The sequence below is a fragment of the Xyrauchen texanus genome, chromosome 50 (assembly GCF_025860055.1).
Source record: "Xyrauchen texanus isolate HMW12.3.18 chromosome 50, RBS_HiC_50CHRs, whole genome shotgun sequence".
In the NCBI taxonomy this organism is placed as follows: Eukaryota; Metazoa; Chordata; class Actinopteri; order Cypriniformes; family Catostomidae; genus Xyrauchen; species Xyrauchen texanus.
In genome coordinates, this window is record NC_068325.1 from 6,277,804 (window position 1) to 6,291,223 (window position 13,420).

The 13,420-nt window shown below is 38.8% G+C and overlaps 1 protein-coding gene across 1 annotated transcript in view; it reads right to left on the reverse strand.

Annotated features, from left to right (window-relative positions):
- Positions 1-13,420, reverse strand: part of LOC127641492 (dedicator of cytokinesis protein 3-like) — a gene marked incomplete at its 5' end in the record, with an annotated part of 204,020 nt that overhangs the window by 59,282 nt on the left and 131,318 nt on the right. The window contains 3 exons of the mRNA XM_052124527.1: positions 217-364; positions 6,560-6,620; positions 6,774-6,855. Coding sequence (XP_051980487.1) covers positions 217-364; positions 6,560-6,620; positions 6,774-6,855 — 291 coding nt within the window. The remainder of the gene's footprint in view (positions 1-216; positions 365-6,559; positions 6,621-6,773; positions 6,856-13,420) is intronic.

Sequence of the window (13,420 nt, forward strand, 5' to 3'; positions counted from 1 at the left end):
CAGCCTGGCCACACCCTCCTCCTCGTCACAGCGCTATAACCAGTTTTCTGGTTCCATGATCACTTGTTGGTTCTGTTGTGACTGTATTTTCGTAGTTTATAACAAAATTTTCCCCCAGACTTTCTACATTAATTGATGAATCAAATAGATAAATGATTCACAATTACTACCTTGAGTGTTTGTATTTGATTGTGAATATGAGTTTAAGTGGCTTACGTGTAAACTTTGAGAACAAAATCTTTCTCCTCTTTGAGTTCAGAGATGGTCTGAAGGACGTCGCTCATGGCCAACACTGCGCATCCATATGGCCGGCGGTACTGCACGTGAGGGGGGCCTTTCTTCGAATCATTGAGCAACATTCGCCCTGCAGAAGAACACATTATGAATTACTATGACAACATTGGGAGATGCATGCTAACATTTAAGTGAACTACACAAACCCTGTCTAGCAGAAAAGTCTAATTGGTTATTGACTAGCATGCCAAGATATTTATTAAATAAAATTCAAATAATCTTTAACCTGTTAGTAAATGCATATGGACCCTTATTAGTGACTGATTTGGAACACTATAGGCAGAAACTCCTCACGCAAAATGGAAAGGTAATTACTCTCAATTTATTTTAATTAGCATGTTGATAAGCTAATGTCGCAATACTCTAATAAGCATAAAAATACATAGCATACACAAATATTGGGTAACAATTAAATTCTTAGTTAGCTTTTATGGCGATACGTTTCAGTATTGAAAGAAAAATACAAAATATTTTGGCAATACAATTTAGGAAATATATATTTTACAAAGAAAATGCCACTCAAATGATTTTACATTAGCATGTTGCTAAGTTAATATCACAATATACTAATTGGCATAAAAGTACAAAGCAAACACAGATATTGGGTAAAATAGGCATCCATTCAAATGGTGCTTCTTACATAAAGCACAGGGGAAATTCGACTCTCAATTGATTGCATTGGTTTCACATTAGCATGATGCTAAGCTAATGTCACAATACTCTAATTAGAATAAAAGTACATAGCAAATGCAGATATGCAGCTTCCGTGCCTTGTTAAAACTGTGTGTGTTTACAGTTACAACACTGTTACGAATGTTGCCTATGATGCTAACATAAAATACAGCCTACTGCAACAATACTTCCTAAGAGAAGAAATTATAAAGACAGTGAGCAATTCATTTTCATGCTTAAAATCACACTGCTTATCAAATCAATACATCAACCAATAAAGAACATTTTTTTTAGTTGAATGATTGTATTATATGTGAAAATAAACACCATATGGTGTAGTATTGAATATACGGCGGGGGGAATGGATACTATTTTCAGATGCAGTGATGTTAGCTAATCAGAACAGTGGCCATTTACTTTTTAGTTTTACTTTCCCGGAAGTGAATGACGAGCTGACACGGTCGTGGAGGGCACATTTTACTGCCCGCAACTGACCCCTCCGCTTGTCCGCTCTCAATACCCTGGATGGTGGGGCGGTCCACAGGTACACGGAGGTCCCCTAGGTGGATAGAGCAGTTGTGATCCACCTGATCAAAGTGCAGGCACTCGGGTGGGCGATGGCCACCCTTGTGGTCCAGGAGCGCCACCTCTGTCTGAACATGGTCGAGATGCACGATGTTGACAAGTCACGATTTCTCAATCCCCTATCTCCCAGCTCGGCTTCTTCGGCGACACCGTTGACGACTTCGTCCCGCAGTTTGATTTCTCACATCATGCCCCACCTGCTTGCCGAGGGCATCCCCCTGTGACCAAACAACAGGCAGCTCCGCCTCAACCTGGGTCAGCCCCAGCGTCGAGCACCTCGCAGGCGGCGTATGCCCCCCCGTCTCCAGGACCATGTTAGCCTCCATCAAGAGGGTTGGGGACCTGCAAGCATTCTCTGTCAGCTACACATGCCTGGAGTTCGGTCCGGCACATTCTCACGTTATCCCAAGGCCGCGATCGGGCTACCGCAAAGTTCCTACGACCCCCTTCAGGGACCAGGTCGTGAACCTGCAAGCGCTGCCCCGGGAGGAGGCAGACCCAGCCCTTTCGTTGCTGTGTCCAGCACATGCTTTGCGTATCTATTTGGACCGCTCGCAGAGGTTTAGATGTTCTGAGCATCTCTTTGTTTGCTTCGGCGTATGGCGGAAAGGGAACACCATCTCCAAACAGAGGTTAGCTCACTGGGTCCTTGATGCTATTTCCTTAGCTTATCACACCCAGGCCATGCCCGCCCCTTGCGGGTTTAGCAGACATCTGCAGAGCGGCGGGCTGGGCAACACCCAGTACCTTTGCCAGATTTTACAATCACAGGGTTGAGTCAGTCTCGTCCCGTGTTTTGTCAGGTCTGAGCCAGTAGAACTCGGTGAATCAGCACAACCGACCAGGTGTTCCGCTTGCACTCAGCGCACTTCAGTGCAGTGCGCCTTCTATCCCAGGTTAGCCACTAAGCATCTCTCCCTGGATGTTCTCCTCCCTAGACTTCTGGCCGGCGGATTCAGCGGAGCAATTACGAGTCACAGGTGCTCTGTTCTGGGTTCGGGCTCCACGGGCTTAGTTCCCTTCTCAGGTAAACTCCCTGTGATGTATTTCCCGCGGTACGGACTCGCGTTTCCCTTGGGCAGCCCCGTGCTGTAGAGTCCCCCCTCATTAGGCTGGACCTACCACCGCGCCATTTCCCACGTACGGATTCACAAACCTCGTGGTGTATTTGCCACATGTTACCTCCCCATAGACTGGGCAGGATGTGGCCTCCACAGGGTCTTTTCCCCCTGAAGGAATAGGACCAGGAAAGACCGCCTTCCCCGATGCATTTCATAGCGTTAATATAGCCCCAGCCGCTTCACCTCCTATGTGAGAGACATAGTGAGAGAAAAGGCCGCGGCTGCCGGGCTTGCTCCCATGCTAGTCATGTAGCACCTGTTCCCCCCCTCAGGGGTGCAGGGAACCTAAAGTCTGTATGTGACATCTCTTTGTGGGCATTGGGGAGGGCTACGTGCAGCCAAGACAGTTGCCTCTAGCACGCAGTAGCCTGCTTGCACCTGTCTCGACAATTCACGTAACACGGTCAGTGCATGGCGTTTTTAGATGGGACACCTTGTGTCTCTTCATTCGACACAACGTCGAGTGAGTGACAGAAGGGGAACGTCATGGTTACTGTTGTAACCTACGTTCCCAGAGGGAAGGAAAGAGATGTTGTGTCACTCCTGCCACAGCACTAGACCTACCACTCTAAACGGCTGTACCTTATTTTCGGCTCCTCAGTGCAAAATCCTGACTGGCTCTCGCTGCCCTGCTTCCCTTTATACCCGTATGTCCGGGGCGGGGTATGCAAATTCTGTCTGCCAACTTAACAATGGCCTTTTCTCAGGTTCAGAGATACATTTGGCGTCCCAGGAAGACCCCTTGTGTAACTTCATTCGACACAGTGTCTCGTTCCTTCCCTCGGGGAACGGAGGTTACAACAGTAACCACGACATTCACCATATTCAATGCACGTGTGGAAAGTGAAACAAGAGCGAGTGAGATTTTGCACTGCCCTCCCATCAATCTGTCTGCACACGGTAAAGGTTAACATACATTCTGTTCTGTTCTTACCGAACACAGGCAAAGGAGGAAACACGTCAAATTAATTTGATAAAAACTGTATGTATTTACAGAGTGGGCTGTATAGGTTGGAAGTACACATGTGGATAAGACCTTGTGCTGCATGCCGGTTTTCTCTCTGTTTTCTGTTGAAGTCTTGTGGAGATCAACACACTTGCCTCTAGCACGCAGTAGCCTGCTTGCACCTGTCTCGACAGTTCACATAACACGGTAAGGGCATGGCGTTTTAGACGGGACCCCTTGTGTCACTTCATTCGAAACAACGTCGAGTGAGTGACAGAAGGGGAACGTCATGGTTACTGTTGTAACCTCCGTTCCCCGAGGGAAGGAAAGAGAAGTTGTGTCACTCCTGCTACAGCCCTAGACCTACCGCTGTAAATGGCGTACCTTATTTTCTCCGCCCTCCCATCAATCCGCCTGCACACGGTAAAGATTAACATACATTCTGTTCTGTTCTTACCAAACATAGGCAAAGGTGGAAACATGTCAAATTAATTTAATAAAAACTGTATGTATTTACAGAGTGGGCTGTCTAGGGCGGTAGTACACATGTGGATAAGACCTTGTGCTGCACGCCGGTTTTCTCTCTGTTTTCTGTTGAAGTCTTGTGGAGATCAACACACTTGTCCTTTAGACACATAATTTTATTATTTTACTTTATGTTAAGATGTAAGATTTTTAAAACATGTAGTAACCGTGAGCACCAGCAGTTAAAGCATTATCCTTCTAAAGGGTTGTAGCCTATGCAATTATGTTCAATTATTTAAATTGTTCATAATTCAATGCCAGAAAAACATGTTTTGAATGTCTGTGGATATTTGTAACTATCTGTTTGATTAAAATAATAAAATGTAGAAACAAACACTTGAGGATTCATTACTAACTGACAAGTAACACCTCCGTTAATATTAATAGCTTATAATGGGTTTTCATTTTGACTAATGGTCCAGATACCCTTTAACTCCCAAGGATGAAAACAGTAAGATCTAATTTATTAATAATGTGTTTCAATGACCCTCACTTTAAAATAATGGTTAGTAATTCCTTCATACTTATGTGGTAACATTTGACTCATTACTTATGGGTTACCAGAATTATTTTAAAAAGACCTTCAGCAATATCAAACATGCAGAAGCTAATAATTTTGGAATGAAAAGAAGAGATATTCCAACGACTAAAGAGGTTGGGCACATACATCCCAATATTTCTGTAAGGTAAGCTAACTATGATCATGGCTGTAACCAACATTTGGTCCCCATCAATCCTGATATGTGGTTACATCCTTGACTATGATACTCTAGCAGACACTGTAGCCTTAATTTTGCAATCAGTTACATTCGTAGTCGTTTTAAATGAACCAAAGTTAGTTAATAGTTCTCAATGAGGAAAATCAAATTCAGAAATTATTTATAATTTAACAGTGAACTACCTCAGTCATCAGTTCACTATTACTTACTGATTAGTTAATCATGTTTCCATATTAGTTAATAGTAGTAAATAAAGTGTTAATGTAGTCATTTGTCCAGCATTAATTTCTGCATAATTACCTATTAATGACAGCCCATTATTATAGTGTTAACCATTTTGTTTATCAATTTATTTAATAACATGACATGCTGATTAATTCATTGAATTAATCACACTTAATCCCATATAGTCATATTTACTGAGAAATGTACACGAAATAAAGACAATTAAATATAAATAATACATAATATTTGAAATAATTATTAATACGATAACACTTTACAATACGATTGTATTTTATAACATTTGTAAATGCATTAGGTATTAAGAAGCAATAATGAACAATGTTTTAGAACATATATTAATACTGGAAAATGTACATTTATGAAAAAACAATTGTTCATTGTTTTTTTTATCATGTTAGTTGATAGTGAATCTGTTAGGCATACCTCGTCTTGTTTCACTGTTGCCCTTTGTTTACCATTTTTGTCACTTTTGTAATTCCTTAGTTTTCACTTTTGTCCCTTTTGTAGCTCCACAGTCTCCCTGTTAGCGTTCGTGTTCTCCGTTCATTGTTTTCACCTGCCCTCGTTTATTTGCCACTGGTTTCTGTTTATCCCCTTGTTATCTTGTTTGAGTTCTGTTTGTTCATTGGTTCCTGTCTTCCTATGTCCATGTATTTAAACCCTGTCTGTTTGTTTCGTCGCTGTCAATCGTTGAATGTTGTTTAGCCTGGTATGTTTTCCCTGCCCGTGTTTTCAGTTTTATGTTTATTTCCCCATTGAGGGTTTTCCTTTGTGTTCGTTCATTTGTCTGTTCCAATAAAGTAAGTTTGCATTTAGAACCGCTCTCCTCGTCTGCCTTCGCTGCTCATTCGTAACAGAATCTCATGTTTTTTATTAACTTTTTATTTAAAACATTTAGTAGAATATGTTGAAATTAACATTAACCAATGCTAATAAGTGCTTTAAAAGTATTATACTTCGAGCTTGAATTGCTCCCATGGTAGGAAAATACATACTTTTTTAACACAATTTACATTTGGATCAGGAGTCATGATTAATTATGTAAATTTTTTAGCATGTTATTTTTTATATATAATTAATCACACTAAATTAACATACAAAATCGACAGCATCAGTCACAACATCTGAAGATAACAAGTGCCTATAAGATCCTCCAAAATGGGGATAAAAACAGACACTGAGAGACATTTCCATTTTAAGACAGCACACAAAATGAGCCAGAAAAAGTTGTGTCTGATTTGGGGTATGTGGGGGTATCTGTTCCAGTGTTGAGCCGCCCGCTCCAGTTAAATTGGAATGGATGTCACAACGGAAACCACTTATGTAACAGCTCACGAGATGCAATTGTTACAGCAGGAGAAATGCAATGCCTTGCGGCAACTCAGGAACATTTGGCTCTAAATGAAAGAAATAGATAGAGAATGAGAGGCTAAATAAGATGGGATACTCACCCGTCCTGATAACATGGGACACAATATACAGATCTCGCTTCATGTCTTTGTTGCTTAGATCCTGTGAGGAAAATGAGAGAAGCAATTTAGCAAGTTTTATAAAAATTTGGTAGATGCAGAGGCAATTTTCGAATGTGGTAATGTCCATTTGCAAGTGTATCTTTTATATCCTATTTGATATCAAAGACAGATTGTAAATTAACTGCATTCCCACCGTGAAGAGTGCACAGAGACGGTCCACCTTCTCTGGATTTTTCGGGCCGCCATTTTTGTTCAGTTTCACCATAAACTTCTCACTGGAAAAAGAGAGAGAGAGAGATTGATTCAAAGTTCACATGAACAAGTTGTCATTTAACAAATTCATCATTTGGACAAGATAACCACAATTTAGGCCACGTCTACACTAATCCATTTATTAGGCACCATTTTCCAATGAATTTTCAGTGGTGGAAAATGTCATTCTAGTGTGGAAATGTAGCAAAATTTACGTTTTTATTTTTTCAAAACATAATAGTGGCCTTAATGGAATAGTACACCCACAAACAAAAATTGTATACAATTACTTTGAAGTGTCATTGAATGAGCTGATTCGAAAATCCCCTTATGTGTTTCATGAAAAGAAATAATAGACTATTGGTTTGGAACTTTTCCTTTAATGTACAGTAGCGGTTCACAACTGTTTTGTGCTACGAGACACAGATTTTACTTTGGACATCAAGTGGAAACCAACACAGTACCAGGATTGTTTATCATACAGAAGTATGGAAAAAATGTCCTTAAGGTCAAACGATTGAATAATATTTATTTTACATTATGTATTTTTATATATTTTAAAGGTTTTTGAAGATTAGGGTATGTCACACAACCTACCCATGTTGGCATCTGCCTAGTTTGGCTAACTTCTATCAAGTATCAGATGAATTTGCACCAAAATACTTTACACCCGTTTACATCAAAAACATAATATACTGTATGTGAAGCGTTTTCTAATCCATTTTAAAAGTTTATTCTAACTCAGCTGTTCATATGGTTAGCTGAACTTTATTATTTACATTGTTTTCCCAGCAGTTCATGACCTTATCAGAACAGGCCAGTGACTAGGGCTGCAATTAACTATTATTTTGATTAGGGGTGTGCAGCGAAGCCACTGTCTGTATCTGTTCATATGACAAATTGATCTGTATCTGTCTCTGTATTCGGATAGAACCGGTTGTGGGCGGGGCTTAAACAGGAAGTGTCTCAAAACTATATAAAACGTCCTTTTTTAAATGTTACTATCACATTTATAATTTATATGAATAAAATATGCCTTGTATATGTCTTTTCATAGTAATAGCCTAATAATAATAATCATTATTATCATTATCATTATTAATATTATTATTATCATTATACAATTATTATTAAAAAAACAATTGTATTCTTTTTTCCTTACCAGATGAATCTGAATTTGTAGGCTACATTAACTGTTGAATATTTTGTGATTTTGTTTCTCCTGGTATTTCTGATATTAATATCTGCATGAAACAGAAATTTTTCTGGAGGCAGGAGGTGTCAAGCAAAATTTGAAATGTCAAGCAATAAATACATATTTAAACATTAAAATAAATAAAAATAAAATCAATATAGCCTACAAACAGGTGAAAGTCCCATAAATCTATTGGGAATTTTTACGATAGGACATCATTATTTAGTTAAATAATAATAATAATAATAATAAATGATAATTATAGGCCAATAATGATAATAATAATAATAATAATAATAATGTTAAATTATAAAGTGCCTTTCCAGAGATCAAGAACACTTAATATTTTCAAATTTAGCACAGGTTAAAGAAGAAGAAAAAAATTATCGAGCATGTTTCAGTTTCTTTGTTTTACATAAGGAGGAATATTCCTAATAGATGAATAGAATACTTTATGGAGCATTTTAACTTTTCTCAGAATAAAGTCTTAACAAGATAATTACCTTAATCACTGATAAGACGAGCTCCGACGTTAAATCACTTCTGGTCAGGAATTTAACATTGCGCTAAGGTTTATGCTATAAATGAATACATGGGAATCACGTTTGAATCATGTGATACATTAATATAGACATTTCAAGAAGTGGAAAGTCTATATGATGTTGTATCTTAATATTACACTTGACAAGCTCCAGACGTGCATGATTAACAAAGACCACACCCATTCAATCTGAAATCACAACGTGTGCATTTTCGTTCATAAGGTTTACACATTAGAAATATTGGATACACAGATTCATAAATTCTTTGTAATTTTGGATATGTTTATTTAAAATGTCACTTTATTCTTGAGATTCTTGGATAATCAGTCATACAAATGTTTGTATATTATTCGGATGAATCCGTTATCATTTTGAAGTCATTATTCATGACTTTCCAAATACAAATTTTGATCACCGAATAATTGTCGATAATGACATATAAGAAAAATAAATGAAATATAAATGAAAATAAAGAAAAACAATACCACCGTCTAAGTGTTAACTGGTAACAAGTAAAATATTGTAATGTCTAATATTTATAGAATAAAATGACTATATATTTATCGAATTGTATCATTCAAACGCATTTTCACTGAAAGAGTTTCACCTTGCACAAACACAACGATTATTTTCATTATCGATTATTATCGTTTTTGTCAATTAGTTGTTGCAGCAATACCTATGAACCATTTTTGGGTCGTGGCACGCCAAATGAAAACCATTGACTTAAAAAATCAGTCGTCAATTAGCAACTTAATAATAGTTGATGTCACTATTCATTAAATATCTTGTACACATATTTAATATAAACTTTCCATAATATCAGGCCCCCTGTTGGTCATTATGACAGCAATTTGTATTTAATTCAAATGAAATTATTTTGACACAGTGTAGGGAAGGCACCGTTAAATTAACGATGCAAAGGATGGTTAATAATAACCTTCAACTCTCATTGTTTCCAGTGGAGCTTTAGAGATAAATGAAGTAGACCGGGCTGTAATCAGATCTTCAGGAAATAGTGCAGCATACTTCCTGTCTGCTCCAATACAGCCTAATGGAGTATGGGCACCAGCAGAGGCAATTACAACAGACACTAGACTAGTAGAGCATTACCTGCAGTAAATTACATCTACACGACACAGAAACATGCAACTGCAAAGATACAGGTGGTCTGAAAGGGACTTGAGGGCCAGGAAACCCAGAAGAACAACCATTCAATTCAGTCACTTTCCAATCAACATTGTAGGACAACATGTGGCATTAAGATGCTGTAACCCTTGTACAATCACAACAAGCACAGGAAAATGCTGTAATTAGTCATCTGAGAGTGCTTTTGAACTTTATTCAATTATGAAAGTGGTCTGTAAAGTAGTAATGAAAACAAGTCCACAAATAAATCTTAATATAAGAGACACACGAGAACACATTGCATTTGGTGTCGCACCTGCCGTTTTGACAACCCGATCTCATGAAAGGTCATAAGAATAGTACGAGATGGCGAAAACGTAAGAAATCGTAAATGGGGTAGTATGAAAACGTACAACTTTTAGAGAAAGCCAATCACATACACTTCCCTTACATACGCTTCACTCTAACAATGTTTGTTCCTCTTTGAAAAAAATTTCAAATGTTATTATTCATGCATTTACACTAGTTTAAATCCGACTTACCAATAATGAAATTTTCTGTTGATTATTTTCATTGCGTTCGAGAGTTCATGGCAAATTTGCTGCAAACAAGCTGCAAATTCAGTTCAAGTTTCACATGCAAATGAGCTTTATGGCAAACTTGCAGCAAATTGTCCATTGTTGAGAAAGGTTTGCCGGAGGTTCACCATTACAGACGAAGTGCTGCAAACTTCTGGCAAACATTTAGGGGAAATCAAATGCTCATTTGCATGTGAAAATATCGAGTGACTGCTGCACAGTTGCTGCAAGATTGTGGCTAGTTTAGATGTTTTGTAAGGGTATGGATTTCTATCATTTTTGATGATACGTTTTTGCAGCACTACCTATGAACCATTTTGGGTCGTGACGCACCCCAACTATTGACTTAACAAATCAGCCAACAATTAGCAACTTAAAAGTAGTTGAAAGTTAACCCTTAACACTTCGTCCTAACCAGATGCAACACGATAAGATTCCAGCGATAAAACTATCTGCCTGTCCGCACCAGACGCGACCACGATATTCATACACTAAAATGAGGATAATTGACAATAATATGTAGAAAGCAGAGCAATCACAGAAGGAATAGTATGCTTATTGAACGCAACTCATTTTGTCACATAAGCACCATAACGCGTTCTACGGTGAGCACAGAGGGGATAAATACACAATACACAATTATTTTGCCGATCTCCATGTGACAGAAGCGGAGAGAATGTAAGTATGTCTCCCCTCTGCCATTCTGAACCTGTGTGCATGTGTGTGACAGAGCTCCGGCAGAATAGAGTGAGTCCTCATCAGGGCTGGACTGGTAATCTGGCAGACCATACATTTTCCCAGTGGGCCGACGCACTTTGGGGCCAATCAGGGGAGGACTGGCCATCGGGATAACCGAGCGGCCCGGTGGGTCGGCCCGTGAAACAGGCCGAATGGGCCACGTTATGCAGAATGGACCACAAAACCGTGCCGCGAAATGCAGAAAAGAACAACAAACACCCCCCACGCTCGACAACTCTTGGCTCAACGTCATGTCTTGTTAGGATAAGGTGTAACCAGGGTCGCCGCTGGCCAAATTGATGCCCTCCGCAGAGTTCCAGGGAGCGGGGAGGGGAGGGGATTTGCGTGATATGAGCATGAAGCGATCGTCTGTGTTCCGTAACTGCTTTCGGGTCCTTGAATAATGTATAACGTGCGAGTAAGGGCAGCCGGTGGACTTTCTGGTGCCCTCCTAGGGTAAGATGGTGCCCCCCTAGGAAGTCAGTGTCCTACGCAGACTGCGTAGTATACGTGTAGGGAGCGACGGTACTGGGTGTAACCCAAACCCTATACCTAAGTCCCTTACCATGATTTTAAATAAAATATGTTATGTGCATCACAAAAAAAAATAAATTATTATCAGGGTTTAGAAGGAGATGAGGGAAGCATATGTGATTGTTTGGTGAAAAAGTCACAAGTTTAATAAGTCATATATTAAACACCAATGACTTTCTAAATGCCAGTAAAATCACAAATGTTGTTTTTCATACTTTAATTAGATATTAATTCACAACTGCAAGCCAGTTACCCTTTGCTGGGAATTCTCCACATGCCATATTTCTATTGACAGGAACCAGTCAGCATGCATTTCAAATACACTGCGTCATAACAAAAAAATATTTGAAAAATATTGCAATGCTACTTCTGCTGTTGGCAGGCAAGTATTTTATCCTTAGTTTCCTTGTTGTGATACAGTCTATTGCCTTTTGCAGCAACTTCATTTATTATTTTGTAATGCACAAATTAATGTGTGGTATAAATTCTGTGAGTATTTACTTTGAAAATATTACTTCAAAGTAGGCTGTCACACTTGAAATCCACAGCTCGGAATATAATGGAACAGGCTTTGAGATATTTTATGGGCTTTCAGAACCAGGGCCATGATTGCAAAGGACAGCAGGAAGCATTGGTATTGTGCTGCAAACGGAGCACTTCTTGGACCGAAGCAAGATGGATGAAAGTGAAGTATTTATTAAGAATGTATCTATTATTCAAGAACGAAAGTTACATCTTATTTATGACCATAAACTTAGTTATGGATGATAAGTGGCCCACTTGCATTGATTTTGATACTTTTTGCATACTTTCACTTTATAATGCACTTTTTAGTATAGACCAATTTTTTAATTATTCAGTGGTAGGGCGGGTTTTCCACTAATTGCAGGGTTGGTGGTTCGATTCCCGGCCCACATGACTCCACATGCCGAAGTGTCCTTGGGCAAGACACTGAACCCCAAGTTGCACCCAACGCAGGCTTTGCATGGCAGCTTTGCCGTCATTGGTGTATGAGTGTGTGTGTGAATGGGTGAATGGAACACAGTGTAAAGCGCTTTGGTAACCTCTAAGGTTAAAAAGGCTCTATATAAGTGCAGGCCATTTACCATTGTACCAAGTCTGACAAGTATGTTGAGTGATCCAAACATCTGCAGACTGAAACTGAAACTTTTGGCCGGATTTTTTGGAGTAAATGCACTTTGCTGCATTTGAAAACTATAGGATGCTCATTTTATTCAGTTTAGCAGTGTGGCGTTTTGCAATTAAATAAAAAAAATAGCATATCGGATGAAATAAGACACTACTTTTTTACTCAAACAGGTTTCAATGTAAAAATGTAACTCGTTTTCTTATCAGATGTAGTTTTATTGGTGTTTCTCCCAAAGACAAACTCTGCTGTGATCAGCGCCATGTTGTCTTGAAACACATGACTCTGTGTGTCAAAATGTGAACCCTTTACTAACCCAGATTCTTCTGAACTGAGATAAGTCAATTTAAATAAATTTAAATTATGCATTGCATATAGCGAAGCAAAAATACAACATCCACGCATGTGTACATGGGGTCATACGTGGAAAAAATAAATAGCTTGAGGATCAAAATGCCATAAGATTTTAAGTCTTGTTTTAAGAGAAAACGAATTATGTAGTTGGTCTAATTATTCTGATTGGTCTGTTTATTCTTTCATTTATTTAAACATTGAATCACCTTCACAGACTATTTCACAAATATCATGTCCTATTATGTGCTGATTTGCATGCAAAACTGACAAAAATCAACGCATGCTTGAGGCCATGTCCACACGGTTTCATTTTAAAAAAGGTATTAATGAACCCCTCTCTTCCACACTAGAACCGCATTTCCACCATGCTTT